At 34.7% G+C, this 25,345-nt stretch overlaps 3 protein-coding genes, 1 long non-coding RNA gene and 2 other non-coding genes across 8 annotated transcripts; 4 read left to right on the forward strand and 2 right to left on the reverse strand.

The window, feature by feature from the left end:
* The first annotated feature begins 384 nt into the window (after positions 1–384).
* nanos (RNA-binding protein nanos) lies at positions 385–7,835 on the forward strand. Of its 2 annotated transcripts, XM_011643319.3 has the most exons (4): positions 401–730; positions 2,891–3,116; positions 4,107–4,253; positions 5,139–7,835. In XM_011643319.3, the coding sequence occupies exons 1-4, from the start codon at positions 613–615 to the stop codon at positions 5,146–5,148; spliced, it is 501 nt and encodes a 166-aa protein (XP_011641621.2). In that variant the 5' UTR covers positions 401–612; the 3' UTR covers positions 5,149–7,835. The 2 variants fall into 2 exon arrangements, with proteins under 2 accessions (XP_088941337.1, XP_011641621.2); XM_089085211.1 differs by lacking the exon at positions 5,139–7,835 and having other exon boundaries at positions 385–730; positions 4,107–4,257.
* A 140-nt stretch (positions 7,836–7,975) lies between these two features.
* On the forward strand, positions 7,976–14,338 carry LOC105430129 (uncharacterized). Its single transcript, XM_089085187.1, has 6 exons — positions 7,976–10,975; positions 11,336–12,873; positions 12,998–13,154; positions 13,267–13,538; positions 13,619–13,836; positions 14,107–14,338. Exons 1-6 carry the CDS (start codon positions 10,641–10,643, stop codon positions 14,218–14,220), a joined length of 2,634 nt encoding a protein of 877 aa, XP_088941313.1. The 5' UTR covers positions 7,976–10,640; the 3' UTR covers positions 14,221–14,338.
* Positions 14,339–14,794: 456 nt separating this feature from the next.
* TRNAH-GUG (transfer RNA histidin (anticodon GUG)) lies at positions 14,795–14,866 on the reverse strand. Its single transcript has one exon. It is a non-coding gene; the product is annotated as a tRNA-His (tRNA).
* A 418-nt stretch (positions 14,867–15,284) lies between these two features.
* Positions 15,285–15,356, reverse strand: TRNAH-GUG (transfer RNA histidin (anticodon GUG)). Its single transcript has one exon. It is a non-coding gene; the product is annotated as a tRNA-His (tRNA).
* Positions 15,357–18,083: 2,727 nt separating this feature from the next.
* Positions 18,084–24,369, forward strand: LOC105430130 (phenoloxidase-activating factor 2). Of its 2 annotated transcripts, none has more exons than XM_089085209.1 (6): positions 18,084–18,228; positions 20,152–20,547; positions 22,312–22,605; positions 22,890–23,158; positions 23,464–23,627; positions 23,795–24,369. In XM_089085209.1, the coding sequence occupies exons 2-6, from the start codon at positions 20,183–20,185 to the stop codon at positions 23,996–23,998; spliced, it is 1,296 nt and encodes a 431-aa protein (XP_088941335.1). In that variant the 5' UTR covers positions 18,084–18,228; positions 20,152–20,182; the 3' UTR covers positions 23,999–24,369. The 2 variants fall into 2 exon arrangements, with proteins under 2 accessions (XP_088941335.1, XP_088941336.1); XM_089085210.1 differs by having other exon boundaries at positions 20,152–20,511.
* On the forward strand, positions 20,554–22,147 carry LOC148937932 (uncharacterized). Its single transcript, XR_016141356.1, has 2 exons — positions 20,554–20,742; positions 21,801–22,147. It is a non-coding gene; the product is annotated as an uncharacterized LOC148937932 (long non-coding RNA).
* Positions 24,370–25,345: the final 976 nt, after the last annotated feature.

Below are 25,345 nucleotides of genomic sequence, written 5' to 3' on the forward strand. Positions count from 1 at the left end.
TATACAATGTCTACCTACATAGATAATCATTTCATAGATAAAAAAAAATAGATAATCTTGGAGTTGGCCGGTCATTCCCGCTTTTAAATTGCGGTCGAAGTTGTAACCGGTAGATGATCGCCGATGATTAATACGTCGTACGTACGGAAAGATCAAAGCCGGGCTACCTGAGAGCGATACACAATGCGAATTCTCGAACGGTCTCTCCCGGGAAACGATGCCGAAAGGCTTATCGCCGACAAAACGACGCGTAAACACGACGAGCGCGAGCGAATCGGCGGCTTCGTTTTGAACGCGACGCGGCGGCACCGCTTTGTCTCTCTCTCTTTTTTTTTTTTTTTTCTTCTTCCCGTTCATCACGAAAAACTTTTCCAACGTCGCAGCCAGGTATGAGGGGGAGAAAAGTCCCCTCTCTCTGTGAGCCCCCTACATGACCAGGGGTATCTTCGTGTTCGCTAGCTTCGGGCAGCGCTCGCAGTCGTGTGAAGACTGCGGAAGCTTACCGATCTCTCGGTTAGTCGTGCTCGCGGTTCCTCGGGGTGTCAACGTGACACGTGCGGTTTACCGAAAGGCTCGCCGATCTCCCGACGGGTAGTGTGTCCGAGACGGATCATGTGCGGCATGTTACCAATGCTGCAAGAAAATTCTTTGTTTCCATTTAATCCCAGCCTGGACGATGAGATTAAGCGGCTGTTCGACATCACTCTCAACAAGAGGCCTCTGCCAACCGGTACGTCACGACCACCACCCCCCTTCTCTACCCGTCGATCCGTGGTGTTTATAAAATTTCTGTTTACGAGACACCGTCGAGGATTCGCGCTGCGTTTACAAGATGATGGCTCCGCGCTATTTATAATCCTTGTAAATTGAACGCCGTTCGCGAAAGTTCGCTCTCGTGTTTATCTCGTGTTTGAGAATTATTATTGAATGTAATAATAACTAATGATGAATCTTCCGACAATGCTATATCCATACCTTTGCTTCATCTCTAACGGGTTTGATGATCGATCTTCTATTTTTCTAATCTGCTTTTCGTATATTTCTCACATTTCTGACAGGAATTTAGTCGGAACCACGTGTGTGTGTTCGACGCATTTTCTAGATTTTGTAAGTTCTAGAGTTTGTAAGTCCAGTTTTAGAAAACCTAACGGAATAGGAAGAACGGGTTAAGTTTTATGGCGTTATAACCCTTGAGAAAAAAAAAAAAAATCATCTTTATACGTATCCACATAGAAATTGAAAAAAAAAAAGAATCTCATGCCTTATAGATTCTTTCGTTATATTTTCTTCCATTGTACTCTATATTTTTACGTTAATGAGATGGATCTTTCTTAATTTTACTCGCTTTATCTTTGATGTTTTGTTCTTTCTGCATTTGCGATTTCGATATGCAACTATCTTATTTTAATGTAAACATATAAAGAAGTGCGATTTACAACACGCACGTGTTGTCTAAAAGAGAAGAGTCATTTTCCGACAGAAATACTGTATAAATGTCGAAGGTTCGAACATCAGGGGGTTCGGAAGGAATTTGTATCGCAAGTGAATTTTACGACATTCCTTTTCATTTTTTGTGACATCAAGTGATTCGTAAATCTTGAAACGTGAAAAAGATTTTACGATTGAAAATTAATGAGAAGTGAGTCATTAATGAGAGGATGAATCACTGTTTGAACTTTGAACGTCATAAATCATTAGAAAAGCTTGTCATTTTAGAAGTGTCCGTGAAAGAAAAACGAAATTTGAAGACTAATTGAGGAAATCTTAAGAAAAAGTGAAAGATATGCGAACGAGAATTTTTGAACATTGCATCGAATGGAATTGTGTTAAATTAAAGAATACACGTAATTGAATTTCTCATATATAAAAACAAAAATTATTTCCCGTGTTGCGTGAATAATAATTATATAATATATCGTTATATTTCTTTAATCAAAATTGTTGCTTTATTCATTAACTTCCGTCCCTCGCTTTAATGTGCACGATTTCTGACGAAATGTTAAGGAAATGTTATATCGACTCGATAAGTCGAAGTATGAATCACAACAAACGGAAGAGCGTACATTTATATCAAGTATATTTCTCTCGACCGTATATTTTCAACTCGCCCGTATATATTTTCACGGGGTTTTCCCTTCGCGGTGCAGCAAAACCCTCGTGATCTTTTATGGTCGTCTCTTCGGGGACGTGAAAAAAAGGTCACGTGTGTTTGTTTATCGGTTCGTCTCTTCTCGCGGCACTCACCGCGCGATTCGGAATCGTCGGCTTGCCTCTTAATCTTTCGCAGCATCTTTTGAGAGCGAGACCGCACCGTAACACGAATGAGCTTTATTTTATCTGCTAGGAGACAAATGCCTATTGAGATTCCTGCAAGGATATGTTTATTCCACGGTGACGATTCCCGATAACGACGCGGTTAGGCGATGATGACGATGATTATCGCGTTCGGTAAACACTCGAAGCCGCGCGGCTCGAAAGTGGCCATTGTGTATATTTATTTACGAACCGCGGCCGATCGAATTACGTTCGTTTGTTTGTGCGTGCATCACCGAAGTCGACTTCGGGCGCTGCGATTTCGAGGCGAAGGGAAGAATAGGGAATGTATTCCTTTCGAACGCGTTAGTGTCGGTCCGCAATAGGCGATTTAAGCTTTTAAGAAGTAAGAAATTGATGGCCAATTATAATCGAATATGAAAAGAATAATCGACTATGATTGGTCAATTTCTTACGACTTAAAGACTTAAACACTTATTGCGGACCGACACTTAGATTTTGAATTTTCTTCCAGAGTTGCAAACTGCCAGAAGAGAAAGATATATTCGGCTCTTATCTCCTCTATTTATTTATATCCTATGAACTTTTTTGAACGATCATGTATTCTTCGTTGCAGTTGAAGAAGTGATGGAGGAATTTCGACATAATGGTCGCGACTTCGAGTATTGTCCAGATGTTGTGGATACAGACTCGTCAAAACAAAATGCACCACGACGAAAAAAGAATAAAAAGCCGTTGCCGACGGAATGCGTTTTCTGTAGAAACAACGGAGAGGAGGAAACGTACTATCGGCAACACTTGCTAAAAGATGTCGACGGACGTATTTTGTGTCCTGTCCTCAGGTAAATCTTAGTAGATATTCTAATGTTAATTTTTTATTTATTTATTTATTTTTTTTTTTTTTTATTAAATATGCTACAAGAGCAGTGTCACAATTTGGGCATTTTCCGATATTTTTCCGATAGATGTTTATGTTCACTTATTCTTATCACAGGCGCCTTACCTTTTTACATCGGATAAAATAAATTAATATAGAAAAGAAAAACACTTTGCTTTTTAGTTCTATTTCTTTTACCATGGACCATATGTCATATGAGAAATATAGCGTGGACAGGCGTGTGTAAACACGAACATACTTAAAATGGGTTAAGTCTATAGAAAAGAAATGCTTTTTTTCACAATTGTGTTCTTTGTCTCTTTGTTAAATTTGTCTCTTTCCAAAAAACAAACCGTATACTTTTTGTTCTAAATAAGACTGCTTAGGATATAAATTTTTAAATTTCGAACAACAAGAACTTTTCATTCTTAAAACGAGAGAACAAAGGCTTTTTCATTCTTAAAACATCTTACGATATTTATTTTTATAAATCTTTTGATCCGAAAGTTAAATTTATGCAAGAAATAACATACTATCTTTTTGCGACACTTACAACAATGATAAAATCAAGACAATATATCTAAACAAGAAAATCTATAAATAAAAATATAAAAAAGATAAAATGATAAAAAAATAACAATTATTTTCCGAAGAATTCCATGTTGTGATAAACATGATAATAACTTGATGCCTTTTTTTTTTGCGATTTTACTCAATAGAAAAAGCAAAGAAAGAAATGTTTATATTTTTTTTTTTATAATCTTATAATCGATAATAACGATGCTTTACGATGCCAAAGATATTTTTCGGCGGATAAAGATTTCCTGAAACTTGATATTCGGAATTTATCTCCTCTCTTTTTTAACGTTTTAAATTTCTCGCGTTTATTATGTATATATGTGTATATATGTGTATATAGATATTGATATTGATGATTTTTGGTTGACGTGTATAGGGCTTACACTTGTCCGATTTGCGGCGCGTGTGGTGACGCAGCACACACAGTTAAGTATTGTCCGAAGGGCCCGTATAATCCTGGTACCATAAGTACAGCAAATGCCTTTAAATTCCTGAGGAACTCTACGGGCAAACGTCGCAGCAAGTAAGAATTTCCGACACTTTCCACGTTGCCGTGGAACATTTTCTATCTTTAACAAGATAGGATTATAGATAATAATTGTACAGAATATACACACATGATGATAATGAATTTGTGAATATGTATGGATATATCTATTAACGGATACACGTGAATGTGTATTTCGATTATAATGTGCAAATGAATTGTGTACAGAAAATGTTCCAATATGTTATGACAAAGTATAACGTGTTGTTGTGTTACTTAGATTAAGAAAATCTAACAACTCTTAACAAAAGTAGTAAACTCCCCTGTCAAGATTTTTACATTTTTATATTACCTTTTTTTTTTTTTAAATATATTGAAATTTATTACGTAATACTGTGTGTGTTTTTTACACCGATGTGTCAAATATATAAAGAGAGATGTAATAAAACAATTGTTGTTTTAAAATATGAAAAATTTGATAAATGTTACAATAAAATTTGCAAAGTGGTTTTACGTTTATCTACGTTGATATAAATTAAAAAAAAAAAAAAAAAAACAATAAAATAAAATAAAATGGATCCGAACACTACGTTAATATATCTTTATTGTCGCGTACAGAATATGAGAGCTTGATCATATTGCGAAAAAAAAAATTAAATTGAAGATTAAAATTCGTATTTTTTTTTTTTTTATCACGCAGAATACACGGATGTTTATTACGTGCATGTAATTCAAACGAAAGCGTCTGATTAATTTATTTTTGGAATTTAATTTATAATCACCGTTAATTGGTGTGAATCACTAGATGATTACTTAAAAATTGGAATACAACTTCCTTTCCCCCCCCTCTAACACACTGACCCTATTGTCTCTTAACAAACATTTTGGAAAGAATATTTTTTAAGCGAGATTTTCAAATAGGAAGGAATAAGAGGAGCACAACAACCTTGAGCGCATGTCGATATCAACTGCTGACGGAGGCTATCCCCGTACACGTCCAAGTGCCAACGAGTCAGACAATCTAGTTCCCTAGATTACTGTATACAATATTTCTCTTTCGTACTTAATATTTACATTTGTCTGTAGCGTGAATACTGACAGCCGACGTGATCTCGCACACTCGTACAAATACGCCGTAACGCTGATCCTAAATCGAGATTGAAATTTGACTTTATCAGTTAGTTTCCGCTGGCATCTCTTGCATTCTTTTATATATATATATTTATAATTTTTTTTTTATATATATATAAGCTTTTATACTTTTGATATGTAATATCCGTGATATAATCTACTCTACCTCTTTCTATTTATACTTCTTATTTACCTTTTATTTAACGCGTCGGAAACGATACTCATAAAATGAACCTCTCGATTTGGAGCGAGAACTGATATATGCGTATTTCGCGAATCGCGACACAGGTTGATTCAGTGATACGTGTATATGTTTGATGTTTGTTACGACGCATCTTTAGAGAGTTAAATGCGATTTCTGGTTAACGAAAGAAATGTGAGCAATTATTACTATAAAACGTATACAGGGGGAAATTTTTAGAGCAAATTCGGTTTAGGTATTACGTCCTCGACATGCAACAGTTTCAAGATATTTAATATCTTGACTACGAAAAATGTCGATTATTCCTTGGATGAATGGTAGAAATAAGCGGCATATTTCGAGACGGACACAAGGATGCTTTTGTGATTTCTTGATGATGACGAGACTGCAAAATCTCAAAGATCTTCGGTATGAATATTCCCGTCCCGTATGTTCCGCGAGAGAGAACGGGATGGATCCATAATTTGCGAAATCCATTTTAAAACGGGGCTTCGCTGTTATGCATGTATCACGCTCTGGATATTATGGACGTGATTTATTTGTATTCCGATATGCCATATGGTTCCTATACTGTTAAGCTTTATTTGTCGAGAATATCAATACGATGACCAGTAAGAGAAAAGTTCGTTAGAGTTTACGCTTTGGACGTAACAAATATGTCGAGATTTGGCGCTTTCTTTAACTTTTTGAAGACTTGATAATTTTGACTGGGTATTCTACTGGATACATGAATCGTCAAGGGATAGAGATTTGCATTGTTTCGTGCAATGCAGTATTTACGATTACCGACGGCATTGACTTCAGAGAGGTATTTCAGAGAACGAAAATCGTGTACAAAATTTACTCACTGCACACATTCTTATTAAAAAAAAAAAAAAAAAAAAATCACGTTTCTTAATTCACCATGACTTCGAGATGACAACGATCTTTTTAGCAAGAAAGAGCAAAACAAGACGAGTCTTAATAAAAGTCTTGCCTAGACATTTCATTAAAATTTATCAGCATTAGTCTTATATTGTCTCATATTTAAAGCTTTATTTCCTTCTCATAGAGTATACAAGTTAAAACTCGCCAAACTCCTTTGCAATCAGGAAGATGCGCATCTTTATTTTAATTTATTTTTATTTATTTTTCATTACGACGTTCGGTGGAACGTTTCGATGATTTATGTGATTTATGCATCGTGATTGCATCTTACTTCGCGAATTATTACCAATGAAACTAGTAATCTACAAGGTATATGTTAATGTTACCAACTCTTAAAAATTAAGCTAATGTAATTATATATTATATCGAAATGTTTATAGTTTTTATATTTTATAGAAATATATGTAGATATAAGGAAGTCACTCTTAAAATGTATAAGAGATAACTATGCGCATATCATTTATGCCTTGCACTTTTATACCAGTTTTTCAAATTCGTATTATCTACTGTAGAAAATATGAAAATATGATCGTTTGATCTCGATGCTCTTGTACGAGTAGTGATATTTTTGACATCTTGTAGCGTTGCAAAATGTATAAATTTTATGTGCGCATGAGTTATCATCTTGATGTCAATGTTTCGTTCGTGAAAGCGTGTCCTTCGCGTGAGATAATCCCTGTGTGTCTCTTCATCACCGGTATCTTAATAATAATCGTGCTTAATTAATTTTTATATATTTTTACCGATTAGCATTTAATTTATTCTTCCGCCCCATTTACTTATCCATTCATTCATATATCGGTATAAAATTTATTCTCAATTTTGTACATTTTGTATCGCGCTATTGCCGCTATTCAGCGGGGAACAAACAGCTACGAGGTGTCGTCGCTGTCAGTTTCATCGTGATATTGTCAAGGCCGTTGAAACAAAAGCTGCCGCTAAAGCCGCGCTTCTTCGTGTTTTGTGTACGCGGCTTTCGCTTCGCGGATTTGACGTGGAAGGCGCGAGATTTTTTTCCCCAGTCGATGCTTCTTACCGATGTTTCTTCGAGACTCGCTAAAGGACACGCTTTCATATTGTTACCGCGCTCTGTATATATAAATATATACATATATACGTATATGTTAGAAAGTAAAATGTGTACAAAAATTATAAAAGATTATATTCGTTGAGAGGGTAAGGAGAAGACAGTAGAGAAGATGATATATTTCTCAGCTTGATATGTTTTTGTTTTCGAGGGAGAAAACTTGCGAACTGAACTTCTTGGAGTTCCCTCAACAAATATGATTTCCTTTTAATTATTCGAAAAGATTTATAAAGTTTATGCGAATTACGTGGGGACAAATTTGTAAGAGAAAGTGTGTAGTTTTTTTTTTCTCTCTCTCCTTTCTTTATATACCTGTCTATCACCCATTAGATAAATTTGAAGTGTTTTATTTATTGTTACAGGTTAACTTGAAATTTCAGGAAAATTTGAGAGGGGGTTTTTTTTTTATTTTTTTGTTATATTTATACGATAAAATGTTCGAAGTGTAGGGCATAAGATATATGTAGCATAAGACAATCTAATTTAGTACCGTGTTTATTGGTATAATCTATTTTCAATGATTAGATGAAAGCGACTAATGTTTAGATAATTTTCACAAATTTATTTAGGATATTTAGTGGATTATGTTACGAATGATTCTTACCAATCTTTAAAGCATTTCAATTCTTTAAAAAAAAAAAAAAAAAAATTAAAATTTTTTTGCTTAGTTTTAATTGTAATAAATAATTTAAACACCATTACTTCATAGAGTTGTATATGTAATTTTTAGAAGCAGCGATTTCTCAGATACAGAAAGGGGCATCTAATGTCTTGTAATTTATATATATTATTACACCAATATTTTCATTTCCATAAAGATAGATATATCTCGAGATAAACACGTTTGATACTAAAGAATTTAAAAACGTCAGAAGAAAACTATTCGGTATTTTTCAATCTCGTTGCGAAACTACTTCATTGAGTATCGTCTTTCAGGGATTGAGATGCTTTAAAAGCTTTTTATATCGGCCAAAAAAAAAAAAAAGAAAAATAGAAGAGATAGATTAAAATGTTACCCGAATGTTACAAAGGACGGTGCGATAAATATTGAAATTTTGTACCCGCCATTTTTCCCGGATTGTCGAGTATTTAGAAATATTACAAAAGATGTTCCTACTAGAGATTAAGATTAGTTGTATGACGCGCGTCGGAGTGTTGTTGCGCGTTTCTAAAATGTTCGCGCGAGTAGCCGTGGTATGTTTTTTGGTGACTCGTTATTACGAGGTCTACTATTTAATAGTGCGAAATAAGGGTCTTGCTCCGTAAGATACGCGTCTCGTACCTTACGTATGGTTTAGAATTACGCCGTTGCTACACGGTGCCGTCATAATATGGACTGATTCATAGCGAGGCGTGAGATAGCGTTACGGTAATCCGAGACCTATGCACTGGCGTTCGCGATTAAGAGCGGCAGCAGATATTTATAACAGTGAGAAATGACATTTTCAATTCGGACAAGTCCCACGGTGATCCAGCGGTCCAGTTGCACAGTTTTACACAATTTGTATAAATATTTATTTTTGCCGTAATTTATCGCCTCCGATGTCGATCGAGGCGCTCATCCGATTTACGTGTTCTTCCCACTTGCGAGTGTTGGAACCTGACCGATTAAAATTTTTACATAGAACTTAGAGCTTCGTTATATATATATATATATATGTGTGTGTGTTATCCAAAACGCGAGCGTGCTCGCGCGATGAAATCTTGGATTTTTATGTTTATATTCCCCCCCCTCCCACGCAATATTAAGTCTCCGCTTATTCGGAATTAATCTTGTGCATTTTGGACGGTCCTTTTTTTTTTTTTTGGTAGTCGTTTCTATTTTAAGATTATATTTTTGCGCATATCGTCATAATAATCCCGCCATTCCAACATTTGTACCAAGGATAATTATTATTTCGTTATATTAATATATTAATATATTATTTAAATGTATTTGTACAAAGTTATATACTTAATAATGATTAATGGAGAAATTACATGCATTTCAATGAAAGGTATGCGTCTTTTCTTTATAGTGCTTTTGTTACGTTTCCTCATTTGCTCTTTTCATTCAGTATAATAATGTGTTGTATAATAACAGAATTTATCGGGAATCTATGTGTAATACTTTCTACACGAGTTGAAAATAAATCGTTAGATATTGCGTGACTGCATCTTTCGCGATACCTTCATTTATATGAATCGAACTGATTCATTCGGCAATGACCTATTTTTCTTTATATCAAAATTTTAAATTAAGAATTTATCCTTTTTATAAATTAATTAACTGTCAATGTAAAATTTTATTATAATTGATCCAATTTACATTATTAAATTTAATTGTCACGTTATAAAGTTCAATAATTATTAATCAATAACATTATTTAACAGCGCAGTTAGCATTCTAAAATTCTATTCAATTATTTCAACTTGCAAGGATGTTAACACCATTTTTTATGTCGGCTATCAAGTAAGTAGGTCATATCCTTTGTATTCGACCAGTTAAACGGATCGTCCTTCGCATACATAAGTATATTCATTACGAAATTACAATTAAATTTAAATATAAAATTATCAATATCAATATTACATTATACTTATTTCAAAAATCGGCTACTGGTTGAATTAATCCTTTATATTCGATTATTTTTTATTTTGCAGTATAATTATATTTATAATATTTAAACATTTTTTAAATTTTATATAAAAATATGTATATCGATTTATTTGATTTACCTCATTTCATATATAGCGCATAAATAATTTTTGTGATTTCTCCGTATTATCAAATTAAACATGTTATTTTCTTGTGTCTTCTTTTTTGTCACATTTTTGTACATTTCAGCGAATCCCTACTCTTTCTCCTCACATTTTTAAACGCACGTCAGTGCATGACGCGCCACTATTATATTTCGCCTTCTAAAATTGGTCGCAACAAAAGGCTAATACGCTATTAGCGTCATATCTGCATCTGGACGTTCCCCATAAACCCGGGAAATACTAGCACATCCTGTATACATAAATGCGCGTTCGCGTTAAAAAAAAAAAAAAATCGTTCAATAGACAGTGAGCCACTGGATAGTAACGACACGTCATGTCGGGGCTCTCCGTGCTGCTGGTGAACGTAGTTGTCGTCACGACAATTATGATCGGCGTCGCGTCCTCGATAAGAGCAAATCGGATCGAAAGACCGGCCATAAGTCGAAAAGTCGTCAATAGAATCGTTAATCGAGATGCAGTACCGTTCACCGATTCGTCATCTATATTCTTTTTGCATTTGCTTAAACACAAACCGCAATATCAGAAGCTGGACAGGATCCCGACCACCACCGCCGCCCCGGTGACCAGAGCTTGCATTTGCGTACCTTTCTATCTATGTGATAGTAATCAGACTATTATCACCGACGGATCAGGAATAATCGATGTTCGGTGAGTCATTTAGGACGATCAATCGATATTGCGCAGTTCATTAAAGTCGATTAATTCTATTCAGTTCAGTTTTTTTTTTATTTATATCTAATTTTTTTTAATCTTATTTTATCGTTTTGTTTTTATTATAATTTTATAAATCTTTTGCTTGACTATCAATTATCTTGGTCCTTATTCGGTTTTACTCTCTCGAGTTTTATTCGATTTTTGGTACCAAATTGATTTATTTTTGTTATTCCTTTCATGTTCTAAATTTCAATTTATTGCATCACTAATTTAATTAAATTTCAACTTAATCGGCATTGATGGAGTCGATCCTTAAAATACTTTATATAAATAATTAAAATAAACTGTGTACAGTGCAGGTGCCGAGCAATGTACCGGACCCTTCGAGGTCTGCTGCTACCCGCCAAATGGCACGGTACCTACTATGCCGCCGACCATCCCTACAGTAACATTTCCGACTGTATCACCAACAATACCTACAATAACATTCCCAACTGTATCACCAACTACAGCTCCACCAAGTCCATCGCCAACTCCGACCGGACTTCCGTATTGCATCTGCGTGGATATATCGCTGTGCGACCCTAACGGGATAGTCACCATCTCCGGCGAGGGTGTGATAGATCCTCGGTATGGACTGTGCCCCGGCACTCAGGTCTGCTGCAGGATCCTGGCGAACACGACGCTGCCACCGACAGTACCTACGATAACATTCCCAACTGTATCACCAACTACAGCTCCACCAAGTCCATCGCCAACTCCGACCGGACTTCCGTATTGTATCTGCGTGGATATATCGCTATGCGACCCTAACGGGATAGTCACCATCTCCGGCGAGGGTGTGATAGATCCTCGGTATGGACTGTGCCCCGGCACTCAGGTCTGCTGCAGGATCCTGGCGAACACGACGCTGCCATCGACAGTACCTACGATAACATTCCCAACTGTATCACCAACTACAGCTCCACCAAGTCCATCGCCAACTCCGACCGGACTTCCGTATTGCATCTGCGTGGATATATCACTGTGCGACCCTAACGGGATAGTCACCATCTCCGGCGAGGGTGTGATAGATCCTCGGTATGGACTGTGCCCCGGCACTCAGGTCTGCTGCAGGATCCTGGCGAACACGACGCTGCCACCGACAGTACCTACGATAACATTCCCAACTGTATCACCAACTACAGCTCCACCAAGTCCATCGCCAACTCCGACCGGACTTCCGTATTGCATCTGCGTGGATATATCGCTGTGCGACCCTAACGGGATAGTCAACATCTCCGGCGAGGGTGCGATAAATCCTCGGTATGGACTGTGCCCCGGCACTCAGGTCTGCTGCAGGATCCTGGCGAACACGACGCTGCCGCCGACGAATCCGCCGACCACGATGACCACGATGCCACCCACGACCGGAACACCTGGACAGACGCAGCTGTGCTTCGTGTGCGGCAATATCACTATATGTTTCACATGCATGGTCGTCATTTCACCCGGTGGTGGTGGCATGATAGATCCCAGAGTCTCTCAGGTCCTAACGGATGGGAGTATCTGCTCGATGACGAACTTACCGTCCTGTCAAAATGTCAAAATGTCAAATCCGATCCGAACTATGGATCTAGGCCCGGTGAAGAATCCGGGGACATCGCAGGAGTGTTACTGCGTGAAGAGCTGGCTGTGTTCCGAAGGAAACGCGATCAGTCCGGATGGTTTGGGCATAATCGACTCGAGATTTACGGTGTGCTCGTCGACGGATCAAGTATGCTGTCGGCTCGTTGGAATCAATCTTCAGAGTTTTCGCGCTTCCTCATCTGGAAATTCGTTCACGAAAAGAACATCCGATGGCTCATCTTCACGGGTCACTTGTGGTATTCAAAACAATAACTACGCCCCGCGTAAGTACAAGTTGTTCTATTCGACAAAATTTTGTCTATATAAAAAAGAAAAATCAAAAAAGAAATTTAAAACAATATATCTGACTTAAGCTGTACTCGACAATGACTCCAGTCGTTTATATAGCGCAGCCTTACCCCCCTGACTCCGAGAAAACCTATTTTGCTGAATTCCCATGGATGGTCGCGCTTCTCCTAAAATCTAGCAATCCTTACGTTTTTCATTGTGGTGCTTCACTGATCAGCAGTGGAGCCATCCTTACTGCAGCCCACTGCGTTGAAAAGTATGTAGCAGATGAACGATGTAAAAAAAATATAATTTTTCAAAATTTGCAATTTCGACTTTACATTAGATCTAATTGGTTTATTTTTTTCTTCATCTTAATTTTCTGATAGCCAACGGCCTGAGAACTTGATCGCACGCTTCGGCCAGTGGAACTTGGGAAGTAATGTTCAACCGTTGCCTATCCAAGAGGTGAATATCCTCGCGATAGCTATACACCCGTCATTTTACCACGACGGGCTGTTCCATGATGTAGCTGTTCTTGTTTTGGAAAAACCAGTTATTTATGGTGCGAATATCCTGCCGATTTGCCTTCCCGAACAAGGTATGGTCTTCTTGGCTGGGACCAGTTGTTACGGAATAGGATGGGGCAGTGATTCGTTCGGTGAGCCTCGAATCGAGTTTGTAAACATCATTTCTTGCGGAGTTCCTCAAAATCGGCACTCACTCGTAACTACGCTCTAGGACCGGAAGGGAAGTATCAGGCTGAGCTTCGAAGAGTAAATCTTCCTATCATCGATCGAGATGACTGCCAGACACGTTTACGAAATACGAAATTGGGCCAGTACTTTCAACTACATGGTTCGTTTATTTGCGCTGGCGGCGTGGCAAATAAAGACACGTGTCGTGGTGACGGCGGCGGACCTTTAGTTTGTCAAGCCTCTACGGGACAATACTTTCAGGTGTGCGAACCAGGTTTTATAAAAAATATTTTATCTGCGGTAGAATTAAGTGGCGAGCAAAGCAAAATGGATTTAGTATTTTTTTAGTCCTTCAAGTTTCTCTATGTTCTAATTATCGTAATAATTGTACGGCTTTAATTTACTTATTGTTAATTTTATGGTTTTAATTAATTAAACTTTATTATTGTTCTTAAATTAAATTAAAACTAGACTCTCAGATACTTTTATATTGAAAGATAGAGAGATAGGCTTGTCAAATTTTTATTTTAGGCTGGCATTGTGTCATGGGGTATCGGCTGTGGAGCTAATGTTCCTGCGGTATACGCCAGCGTATCGCAACATCGTCAATGGATAGATCAACAGTTCGCTACTTACGGCGTATAACGATGTATAGTGTAGTACATTTAATAACATTTATTTGAACAACTGCGATGTACTTTTTACGCGTACTAATGTCTCTCGTGTAACTTATAATAATAATAATTAGACGTTGTTTTAATTACTTTTTTATGTGCTTTGTTGCGTAATTTATTTTACTTTGCAGTTTGAGCAGTTTGAATTTTCTTGACTTCTTATACGATGCGAGTAATTAATAAATGCGTCATGAACGCATTTTTTAAGAATGAATATCTAAAGATATTTGTTTCAGCTACCGTTAATATTGATAGCTACGTAAGACAGACTTTATCACGGCACACAGAGATAGTGAGTGTGGGAAAGACTCGGAGGTCAAGCGTATAGTTGTCCTAGTTTCTCGCATGTATTTTGCATATTTAAAATATTCGTTAAACTTGTTATAAAATTAAATACGTAATCATCACATAATGTAACGGAATTCAAGAAAAATCATCCTAGGAAAATACACATGTCTAAAACGTGATAAATATTATATGAGTACATTATGAAAAATAGAAAAATTGACAAAAAAAGCTTCCACCGTGACAATGCTTTTTCACATTGCCGTGACCAGGATTCGAACCTGGGTTACTACGGCCACAACGTAGGGTCCTAACCACTAGACGATCACGGCTACTGGAAGAACTGAGCGCAGAGGCTGAAACTGAGCGTGATGTTCGTGCAAGTAAATAAAAAAAATTTTTAATAATAAAATATATATATTTCGATTGAGAAAACTGTAATAAATAATATAGCAAAGTATTTTTAATAAGATCATCGTATATAACAACGATAATTACAATATTTTTACAAAAGTTTATATTTTTGCTGTAATATATTTGTTTATATCTTTTTTTTATTATACATCTAAGAAACAGACAGTCGATACTGATAGTTGCTCTCCACAAGACACGTGCAGAAAATTGATTAATTATTTTGTAAAAATGTTTCATTTTTTTAAATATATAATTTGATGTTATGATAATTTTTCCAAAAATGTATAATTTGATTTATAATAAAAAAAAACTTCCACCGTGACAATGTTTTCACATTGCCGTGACCAGGATTCGAACCTGGGTTACTACGGCCACAACGTAGGGTCCTAACCACTAGACGATCACGGCTATTGGAAGAACTGACTTCAGAGTCGCAGAATTGAGTAGAAGACTCATTCCAGTAATACTCTTTGAAAAATTAAATATATACTTTATTAAACACAATGTCATAATAAAATGAAAAATATACCAATCTGCTTGTAATGAAATATTAATAGAATCTTTAATATGTGAATTAATTTTTTGGTTGAATCAATTTATAACAATAATTTTAAAAAAATAATATACAAAAAGTTAAGACGAAGATAATATCCTTTCTAATTATATGTATAATTATATGTATATATATATTTGAATTGTTTCTAGCACAATTTTGAGATTCGATTTTTAATAATACAATAATAATGCGATAATGATATGTAAGAGCTACATTTCTCGCGACAGAAATTGAACTTTTCTTATCATACAGTTTAACTTTTTTATTTAAAGACTTCTTATTTCTTTTCTTATTTTATTTTTTATGTAAAGACTTTTTATTTCATGTATTCTTTAAGAATTTAATTTTTGTAAAATTGGAGAAACAGATTTGAATTTTAAAACGATTTGAAAATTGAAGACAAATCTAATATTAGAATTAATCTAATATTAGAATTTTTTTCGACGGGATACGTAAAACTATGATTTATATAGACGTAATACAGATTAATTTATATTTATTAATGTAAAATTAATGTAAAAATCCTTTATATGACTTTTTTGAGAACTCATAAGTTCATAATTGATGAACTTATAAGTTCATAATTTAAAATATAAATGGTTTTTTATATGTGCAGCCAATTCAGCACATTTTGTTATCTGTGGTCAAAAAAATATTAGTCTCGTTAGAACTGATTAAGCAATGCAGCATTACGAAATGAAATTAAGTATTTCAGAATACTCCTCCACTGTATTTGGTCATTTCGTCGTCTTTTTGAAGACGTTGTGTGTAGGAAATAATTATCAATGACGTAGCTTCGTTCGCATTTTCGATGAAGAAACAACTGTTTAATCAAGCTACGTATTCATGACTTCCTGTTAACAATTAATTATAATCGCTAACGATAATATCTTTTGGATATTACAGAATACTTTGAAATCCTTTCAAGTTGTTATACTGCAAATAGTACGTAAGCCTTGTTAATCGCTTTCGTAATCGCGAAAGAATTATGAGAGAGCAGAAACTTGTTTTTCGATCGAGCAATCGAATAGCAATCTCAAAAAAAAAAAAAAAAAAGATTACTTCGCGAAAATAGATTCCTTCAACTCATCCATGTTTTCGCATTGAGAGCGGTTTGAGAGGTGATAAACAGGCGTCGTTTATATTTCTCGCATTCGATGAAATGGGAATGGTAACCGGCACTTCCGAGCAGATATAGCGCCAAATGAAATATTATTGCGACACTTGCGAACAATACAATGATGGTATTACCTGTCATCTGAATCGCGTGCAACCAACAGTGAAGCGCGATAATTCCGACAATCTCTGTTTGCATCGACGATCTTGCTCTGTGCGTCATTAATGATGTTTAAATGACATGCTGTCGACTGTATACCCATTTTTAACATAAGTTTTTCCTCTAATAAGACATTCGACAAATAGGCTAAGATATACTGTTTGTTTAACATTATATTTGTGTTCGGCTATTCTTATCAGCTTTAAGAAAAAGAAAATGGCGTTATTACGCGTTGATATAAAAAAAAAGAGAAAAAGAATAGTGTAGGTCATTTTCATATTGTTTAAATCTGCGGTTTTCCTTTAATTTCTACAATTTTTCAAGTTAGATTAAAAATCGCATATTTATTGTCATTGTTTTTCCTCTTTCTCTTTTCCTTTCTCCTTCTTTTTTTTATGGCAAGCTATAAATCATAATATCTTGGAGAAATGTCACGGCGAATACCCACCGTTAGCTTCATGCATTTTAAAGAATGATCAGACTCGTTCATATATACCTGATCTTAACACCAAAAAAACTGGCAAGTTCCAGTGCGTTGAATATATGCGAATTGCGTTATATAATGTCATAATCGTTTAGTAAGAATTCACGGGTATTGTCAACATTGTATGTGATGTAGATTCCTTATGTATATTCATTAATTACTAACCGAATTGCGATTTACTTTAAAGAAAATCATATATCATATAAATCGTTACCTTCAAGCGATCTCTTTAAATTTGTTACTGCGACATTTATAGACTAACAGTTCTTTCCAAAAAAATAAATCAACTTTTTTAATTTGTCTGAAAGAGAACTGAAAGAATTTATTCAGGACTGTTTAGGCACCAGGGCACTAACTCAAAAGTGAAGAATTTTAAGTCTGAGAATTCTTGGACGATGAGCACAACTGAAAGGAATTAAAAGATAAAAAAGTCAGTTCTTCGTCGTGTATATCTTAGACTTGATTGCTTTCAAATTTATTTCATAGTTAAATGAATTTTTACTTTTCACTATAATTTAGTCTAGGATCAGAAATAGGATCAGAATGGACATTTTTGGAAAAAAACTCATCTATCTTCTTTTAAAGAATCCTTTGGAATACGAGGGATCTGAAGGATTCAGTTGATTTGACCTGACTCCAGTTGGGGGTTAAAATATTTATTCTCAAGAAATTTTTTCATGCGATATGCGTCATAAGAAAGGGGATTTTTGTATTTTACATGAGTTTCGTTGTTAATTCCAAGAAAATCACGTCGATCTCAAGGTGGGAAATGCCGGTTCTCCCAGTCCTGAAGTAGTTAATAACACAACAAGAAAAGTGGGGATAATGATAAATGTGCTTGGAGTAGGGATCCTGTGAATGTACGCGCGGAAATCAAGATTCTCCACTCAGAACCGTCGGTTGCTAATCCGGCATCGCTGCTCCGAGTGGAAGGTTGTTCGTCGGAATTCGGAATTTCCTTCTGGCAAGTATTACGCTAAATTTGATCGATCTAGCTGGATTTGCTTCTCTCGAATTTCTGCTCCTCTAAATGACAATCAGCAATGACAAAGCTCTCAATCAGTGACAAAGCTTGTGGACGTTTGTTTGAAAGAAAAATATTTTATAGAATCTTGTTACGTGATCTAAATTCTAAATCAAAAATATTTTATTATTTAATTTATAATTATGATTTAATTATGATTTAATTTATAATTATTTTATTTATAATTACGATGAAATGTCAATTTTGGCTTTTCTACTTCGGCATACAATCACATTTATTATATTAATTTATGTAATTATATATTTATAATCGTGATTATAAATTATATGTAAAATCATCGTGTAATAGCGGATGCTAGTTTTTATTAATTTCATGATATAAAATTTTTGCAATTTCTGAATATAAATAGTTCGGGAAAAGAAATAATACCGGTTTAACGATATAAATATGTTGATAATCTTGACTATCCGAAAAAGGTCAGTGCAGGTGATTTTAAATAACTATACCGTAAGATTTGACGACTAAACTAAAACTGTTATACAATGTGCTGTCGCGTTATCGTATAATTTCAACGTTTCGGTTGAATCAAGTATCAAGATGAGAGATTCACGTGGTAAGAAAACGTCAAATGCTCGACAATAAACGACAAAACATTCTCAATCGTCAGAATTTATGCGCTTAAACAAAATGAGGAAAATATTTTCATACGATGACGCATATCTGAGCACATCTTCATTGAGGAAGTGCCTTGGAAGATAATGTTAGTTATGCGAGAACATCAAACATTATCATACTGAATAATTATGCATTCAAATTGTTTCGACGCATATATTTTATAGCCACGAATTTTTAGGCAAAATTACGCATTTCCTTATTCGAGAAAAGGTCAGGTATCGATCTTCTTTCGAATTTAGTATCAAATTAAAGATTAATTTTATTGTTTCTTCTATTATAAATAAAAAGATATTTTAGAAACAAGATAAGAATAGAATCTTTATATACTAATATTTTTTATGAAATAAAATTTATAATGCTTTATATAGATCACATCAAAGAATATTAATTTTAATTGGTGTGTGAAAACCAACTAGTATATTAACATTCATTACATAATTACACATATAATTTCAATATTATGTTTTTGTTATTTATTCAAAGTTTGTATCTTTTTTTATCAATATTTTTATAACTTACTATAAATTTTTAATTATAATCAAATACATAGCATAATTTAGTTTTGTATACAACAACTCGGGGAATTCTAAAAAGTAGAAAAACTTTACACATAATTTACTAACTCTTTTCATTATTTTATATTTACGATGATATATTTATAATGTAATTTTCGAAATCTAATATATTTTTTAATATTTTTCATGACAGAAAAGTTTTTATATTTGTATAAATAAATTCGATTGTAATAAATTGAGGTAGAAAATATTTTTTACTGCATCTTCACACATCTTTAATTGTTCGCAGGATGATATTTGGAATATTTCCAAACGTAAATTTCGTATACATCTTTTATTCGATCGACATTGAGTAAACACGTTATCTGTTCAAGCGCATTTTTTTTTTAACTCAATAATGTTTCTCGATGATAGCCGAGAGTTACCGAAGACTAAATTGCCCCACGTTAATCACTGCACGAAAGCCAAAGTGATTAAAGTTCCTCATGAGCCACTGTTTGCATTTATTTCCTTCCATTTACTGATTTACAACGACCGTGAGGCACCGCTGTGTCATCATCGCTATTTATATCCACGAAGAAGAAGATATCTTCTCTGACCGCGCCGTCGCGCCGAATCGCGGCGAAGCCATCGTAAAATCGATTTAAGTGCGATCGTTTTCGCGAGGTGATGTCGTCTTCGATATTTAATCATTTTTTTGTGCCTGCTTTAGGTGGATCGGCCAAAAATCCTTGGCGCGAATCATGTGGCGACTGGTTTCCGCGTTGACCTTGGTCGGCGCGATCTCGGTGACGGCGTTGCCCGCGGCGCAAGAAGACAAAGGTAGCCTCGGCGGTCTCATTGACCAACTAAGGCCAACCTCTCCGGCTCCAGCGGTGTCTCCGATAGGCGGCGATCTCGATAGTATTATCCAAGACGTCTTCCAAAACCTCACCACCACCACCCCCAGAAATCTCATCCTCGGCACCAACAATCAGACACCTTCGAAACCGGACGATTGCGAATGCGTGCCCTATTATCAATGCAAAGATGGCACCATCGTGAAGGACGGAGTTGGTATCATCGATATCAGGTCCGATTTTGGTGAAATTGATGGGAAACCACCGGGGTGAGTTTATTGACCAAAGATCGAATGTCTCGGCTGGTTTTCTACCGGCGATGGATCACGGCATGCTGTAAAATTTTTTCGTCCGCGACGGACGCGGGTGATTATGTAACCCTCTCTTTGGTATCGTGAAATCGAGATTGAAAAATTTTAACCACGAATAGTCCTGATGCAACTGATAGCTTCTTGTTCGCTCTGGTAAATATCTATTTACATTGATTTTCTTCAGTTTTTAACTATATTACTAAATTGGTAATGGTGTTCCATAATGCACGAATTTATTTCTCATTACCAGGATATGATAAAATTAATGCGTAGTGATAAAATTAATGTGTTACATTATCTCTTATTTATATATAAATTACACATTTTCAGATTAAGAAAAAAAATATATGTAAATATATTATTCTAATTTGATATAATTATTATTTTCTGCCTTATGAAAATAATAATGGAATAATAATAATAAAAAAAGCAAAAATTCTTCGTAATAGTTATAATAAAATGAATAAGATAGTTTTTTTATGCAAAACGTGGCTGCAGAAGTGCTTTTGAACAATAAACATTTTTAAATATTTAATCATAAGAATTTTTCTGCGAAGTTTAGATAACTAAGGCATATTATTTATCAATTCACATATCTAAGTCTTTGTAATGTGCGATAAATAGTGCTGTCAAATGTGGTTATGGTATGATAATTACAAGTTTGAGCTGTATACGGAGAGTGAGTATGTAGAAGGAAAACGGAAACGCTACTATGCTGGCGTTGCTTTGCTAAATCAGGAACTGTTTCGATCGCGATTTCTTTTGTCAGACATATATGATGTCTAACTCGACACAAAGCTGCGCATTCATAAGTGACGTAATTAAATATTTATGTGAACGTAATTAAAGTAAATGTAATTAAATTCCATTGCATTGTTAACGATTATTCAGGACGTCACGTTGTCGCTATTTGAAAAAAGTGATGTCCCAATTGATACAATAATAAAATATTCGGATCGTGATAATTAAAATTGCAGGTAAAATTAAAAATTAAAATGGATATATAATTGAAATGACAATTGGAATATCGGTAAAAATTATTTCGAAATCAGAAGCTTAAAGATTAACTTTTGCTAAAAAGACTCTCCATGCATGGCCGAATCTATATATATATATATATATATATATATAAAATTTTTGTCTTGCTAAGATCAGATTTGATAGATATCGTGACTTTTAGATGGTTTTCAAAACTGGTTGATTGTTTTTAGCATGCCACCTTATACTATTCTCGCGGCATGAGACTATCTTTGGACAATGAAATTCCTCTGGTATTGTCAACAAATAATATATATATTGTCTTCACTCAAAACATAGTTCTTGTTTTCTTGATAGATATTTAAATCTCAGAGAAAAGACAATTGTCTAGAAATAAATGCTTTTTTCTTAATGATCAATTAATTGTCATCAATCTAAATCATTCGTTTTGATCCATGTTACTAAATTTGTATTTAATAAATTTTAAATCGATGATTTCTCAATGTTTCAGTGGATTTTTAAAGAAAAAAGTAAATTAATGGATTCCTAGCAAAAAAGCACATCAAAATAATATACAAAATTTTTAGAAATTGAAATTTTTATCATTTATCTTTCTTCAAATTCATCTTTTTTCTCGATTAATTTTCTTCTTACATAAATAAATAACCGTTGTTCGCATCGTAAAATTAACTCTAGAATCAATCTTGATAATTGATAAATAATTTTTCATCGTGGGATATTTAGAGGTCTTGGACCATGCGAGAATTACTTGGACGTCTGCTGCAAACCTCCGGATCTACAACCGCCATCGACACCGCCACCGACTACTAGAACCGGATGCGGACAGCGGCATCCTGACGGAGTTGGTTTCAGGATCACCGGTCATTCCGATAATGAGGCTCAGTTCGGCGAGTTTCCGTGGATGGTGGCTATCTTGGGCGAAAAACCGGTCGGTGGTCAGAAATTGAACGTTTATCAATGCGGCGGAGCTCTTATCCACAGACAGGCTGTTCTCACCGCGGCTCACTGTGTTAATGGGTCAGTAACCAACTTGCTATGAATATCTTCGCGATAGCAAATAATTTTATATACATATACACACACACACACACACACACACACACACACACACACACACACACATACAGAGTCATTCGATAACCTTGGTTAACAAAAATTAATTAGGTAACCGACATTTTAAGTAAGATCAAGCATCGGGTGAATAAACAACTTTCTCGGACTGTTACGTTTGAATAAACATTAAATTGGAAATTGCAGTCCATTGTTCGTTGTATAATTTAATAATGCATTTCGATTAACAGGAAGCAACCAGGGGAGCTAAAGATTCGCGCGGGAGAATGGGACACGCAGACGAAGAACGAGATTTATCCGCATCAGGATCGCGAGGTTGAAAGAGTCATAGTTCACCAAGGCTTCTATTCGGGTGCGCTCTACAACGATTTCGCTATCCTGATCCTGAAGACCCCGGTTGAATACGCGGAGAACGTAGATATCATATGTCTACCAGAGATGAACACCGTCTTCGACGGGTCCAGATGCTTCGCCAGCGGATGGGGAAAAGACGTGTTCGGTACGTCTTTTGTGTATCTTTAATGTGCGAAAGCATGAATGAAGAAATGAATATCGATTGATTTTAAATAAATCTCTTAACAGTGTATCTCTAATTCTTTTTGAGCTACACGAGAAGAAAAGAATGGCTTTCCTCAAATGTCCTAAAAATTTAGCCAGATCTGAAAATAAATAATAAAAAATAAATAATTAATAATTTTGAATCATTAAATGGTTACATAGTGAAAGTAAATTTCGGGCTAACTCGTTTGGATTCTAACTCTCTGAAACTCTATGACGTTATATGATATAATTATTTAATTATAGGCAAAGAGGGACGTTACCAAGTGATCTTAAAGAGGGTGGATCTTCCTATAATACCACATGATACATGTCAAGACATTATGCGCACTACCAGGCTGGGAAAATATTTTGTTCTAGACGGAAGTTTCATCTGCGCGGGTGGGGAGGCGGGAAAAGATACTTGCAAGGTAAGCTTGATGCACCTTAGACGGCAACATCTTTAATTCTCGAAGGTCCCATAAGATTCACGTGTTACTTACATGTAGAAATAAGATTTTTGAATAGAATAATCAAACGTCTCTCTTCTCATTTGTTGCATTAGATAAAATGATAATTTTTAATCTTTTCGTTTCAGGGCGATGGCGGTAGTCCTCTCATGTGTCCGCTAGCTAGCGATCCAACTAGATTTGTTCAAGCAGGCATCGTAGCCTGGGGACTTGGCTGCGGCGACGACAGAATACCTGGTGTTTACGCCAATGTAGCCTACGCCCGTCGATGGATCGATGAACAAATGGTTTTCTATAATTTGGATAACACCGTCTATCAATATCCCAATTGATCGTTTTCATCTGATTGTACTGATTATAAATCATGCGTTTGTTTGACAAGCAGCATTTCATCATGAATTACGTTCATAAGTATTGAATTTCATATTGAATTTTTTTTTACTCTTTCCTTTCTCCTATAAATACTCTTTCATTGAGGACAAATATGATGTTTGATAAGCAACATTGACAGATGATATAGGATACGATAAACCTCTTTGATATTAATTAAGAGTCTCGCATCACTTTAGTTATGTAAGCTGAATTACGCATACGAAAATGATTGTTAATTTATATAAACGATGAAAAAATAATTGTAAAAAGCAATGTATAGCATTTTATATGTGACGCATAAACGAATAATACATTTTTATTAAAAAGAGAATAGTATTAAGTTCATTCCCTGCTAAAATTTAAAAAATATAATTAAAAAAGTATAATTAAAAATGTAATAATTTCTAACTTTATTGATCAGTTATTGGCAATAATTTGTAAAATATAATATTTTTTATTCTTATAATACAGTGATTAGATAATGAATAAATGTGAGACGTAAATATCTTTATGTGCGTACGATAATTTTTTAGTATTTTAAATTCTCCATTGCGCATCATAATGCACATGAAATTTTTTGAATAATAATGAGTTTATGGAATTTAGAATTAAAATCTATTTTTTGCAATTTGCATTTATTTAGATTCAGTAAGACCAGTTTAAAGCATCTAGTAATTCTAAGAAATATTAGAATGAATTAGAATGAATTAGAATAAATATTAGTATACGCATTGTCCTTAATATGCATAATTGCGCATTTGTCTTTAATATTGCACAATTATTTATAACACAATTATCAATGCAAATATTTGTATATTACTTACAAAAAATTAATTATCTTGAACCTCAAAATTAATGAATACGTAATAGAAATAATTTCTACAAAATACGTCTGTGTATTTATCTTTACAATTTTTGCTTTTTATCAAGAAGCTAATAAACTAATATCTACATAAATATATATTATATGAATAAAATTTTATCATTTAAATAAAATTTTATCATTTTTGCAATTTTTCAACTAAGTTTGCTAAAAACAGCTTCTGTTTTCGATTAGTTATGAGATTTATAATTATGCCTTGAAGACAATATCAAAAATGAACTAAAACTTTATTGTGTTGATTTTTGTTGAAATTTTTATTATAAAATTTCAGATTTTCTTTGAATGATCTGTAATTATCATCGTATCAGAGATATTATTACAAATAATTTTATGTGCCGTATAATACAAGAAACGTTGGAACAATCGGAATATATGAAATGTCAAATTTTGTACATATTTGTGCAAATATGAACTTTATTTTGAA

The sequence above is a fragment of the Pogonomyrmex barbatus genome, unplaced genomic scaffold (assembly GCF_055798465.1).
Source record: "Pogonomyrmex barbatus isolate J1 unplaced genomic scaffold, ASM5579846v1 scaffold1, whole genome shotgun sequence".
In the NCBI taxonomy this organism is placed as follows: domain Eukaryota; kingdom Metazoa; phylum Arthropoda; class Insecta; order Hymenoptera; family Formicidae; genus Pogonomyrmex; species Pogonomyrmex barbatus.

What these genes read in the sequence shown, in the direction of transcription:
- nanos (XM_011643319.3), top strand. Translation starts at nt 613, where the DNA reads ATGTGCGGCATGTTACCAATGCTGCAAGAAAATTCTTTGTTTCCATTT. An exon ending in CAAGAGGCCTCTGCCAACCG is followed by an intron (nt 731 to 2,890) that starts GTACGTCACGAC and finishes TCTTCGTTGCAG; the next exon opens with TTGAAGAAGTGATGGAGGAA. An exon ending in ATTTTGTGTCCTGTCCTCAG is followed by an intron (nt 3,117 to 4,106) that starts GTAAATCTTAGT and finishes TGACGTGTATAG; the next exon opens with GGCTTACACTTGTCCGATTT.
- LOC105430129 (XM_089085187.1), top strand. Translation starts at nt 10,641, where the DNA reads ATGTCGGGGCTCTCCGTGCTGCTGGTGAACGTAGTTGTCGTCACGACA. An exon ending in AAACAATAACTACGCCCCGC is followed by an intron (nt 12,874 to 12,997) that starts GTAAGTACAAGT and finishes TCGTTTATATAG; the next exon opens with CGCAGCCTTACCCCCCTGAC. An exon ending in GCAGCCCACTGCGTTGAAAA is followed by an intron (nt 13,155 to 13,266) that starts GTATGTAGCAGA and finishes ATTTTCTGATAG; the next exon opens with CCAACGGCCTGAGAACTTGA.
- LOC105430130 (XM_089085209.1), top strand. Translation starts at nt 20,183, where the DNA reads ATGTGGCGACTGGTTTCCGCGTTGACCTTGGTCGGCGCGATCTCGGTG. An exon ending in ATTGATGGGAAACCACCGGG is followed by an intron (nt 20,548 to 22,311) that starts GTGAGTTTATTG and finishes TGGGATATTTAG; the next exon opens with AGGTCTTGGACCATGCGAGA. An exon ending in CGGGAAAAGATACTTGCAAG is followed by an intron (nt 23,628 to 23,794) that starts GTAAGCTTGATG and finishes TTTTCGTTTCAG; the next exon opens with GGCGATGGCGGTAGTCCTCT.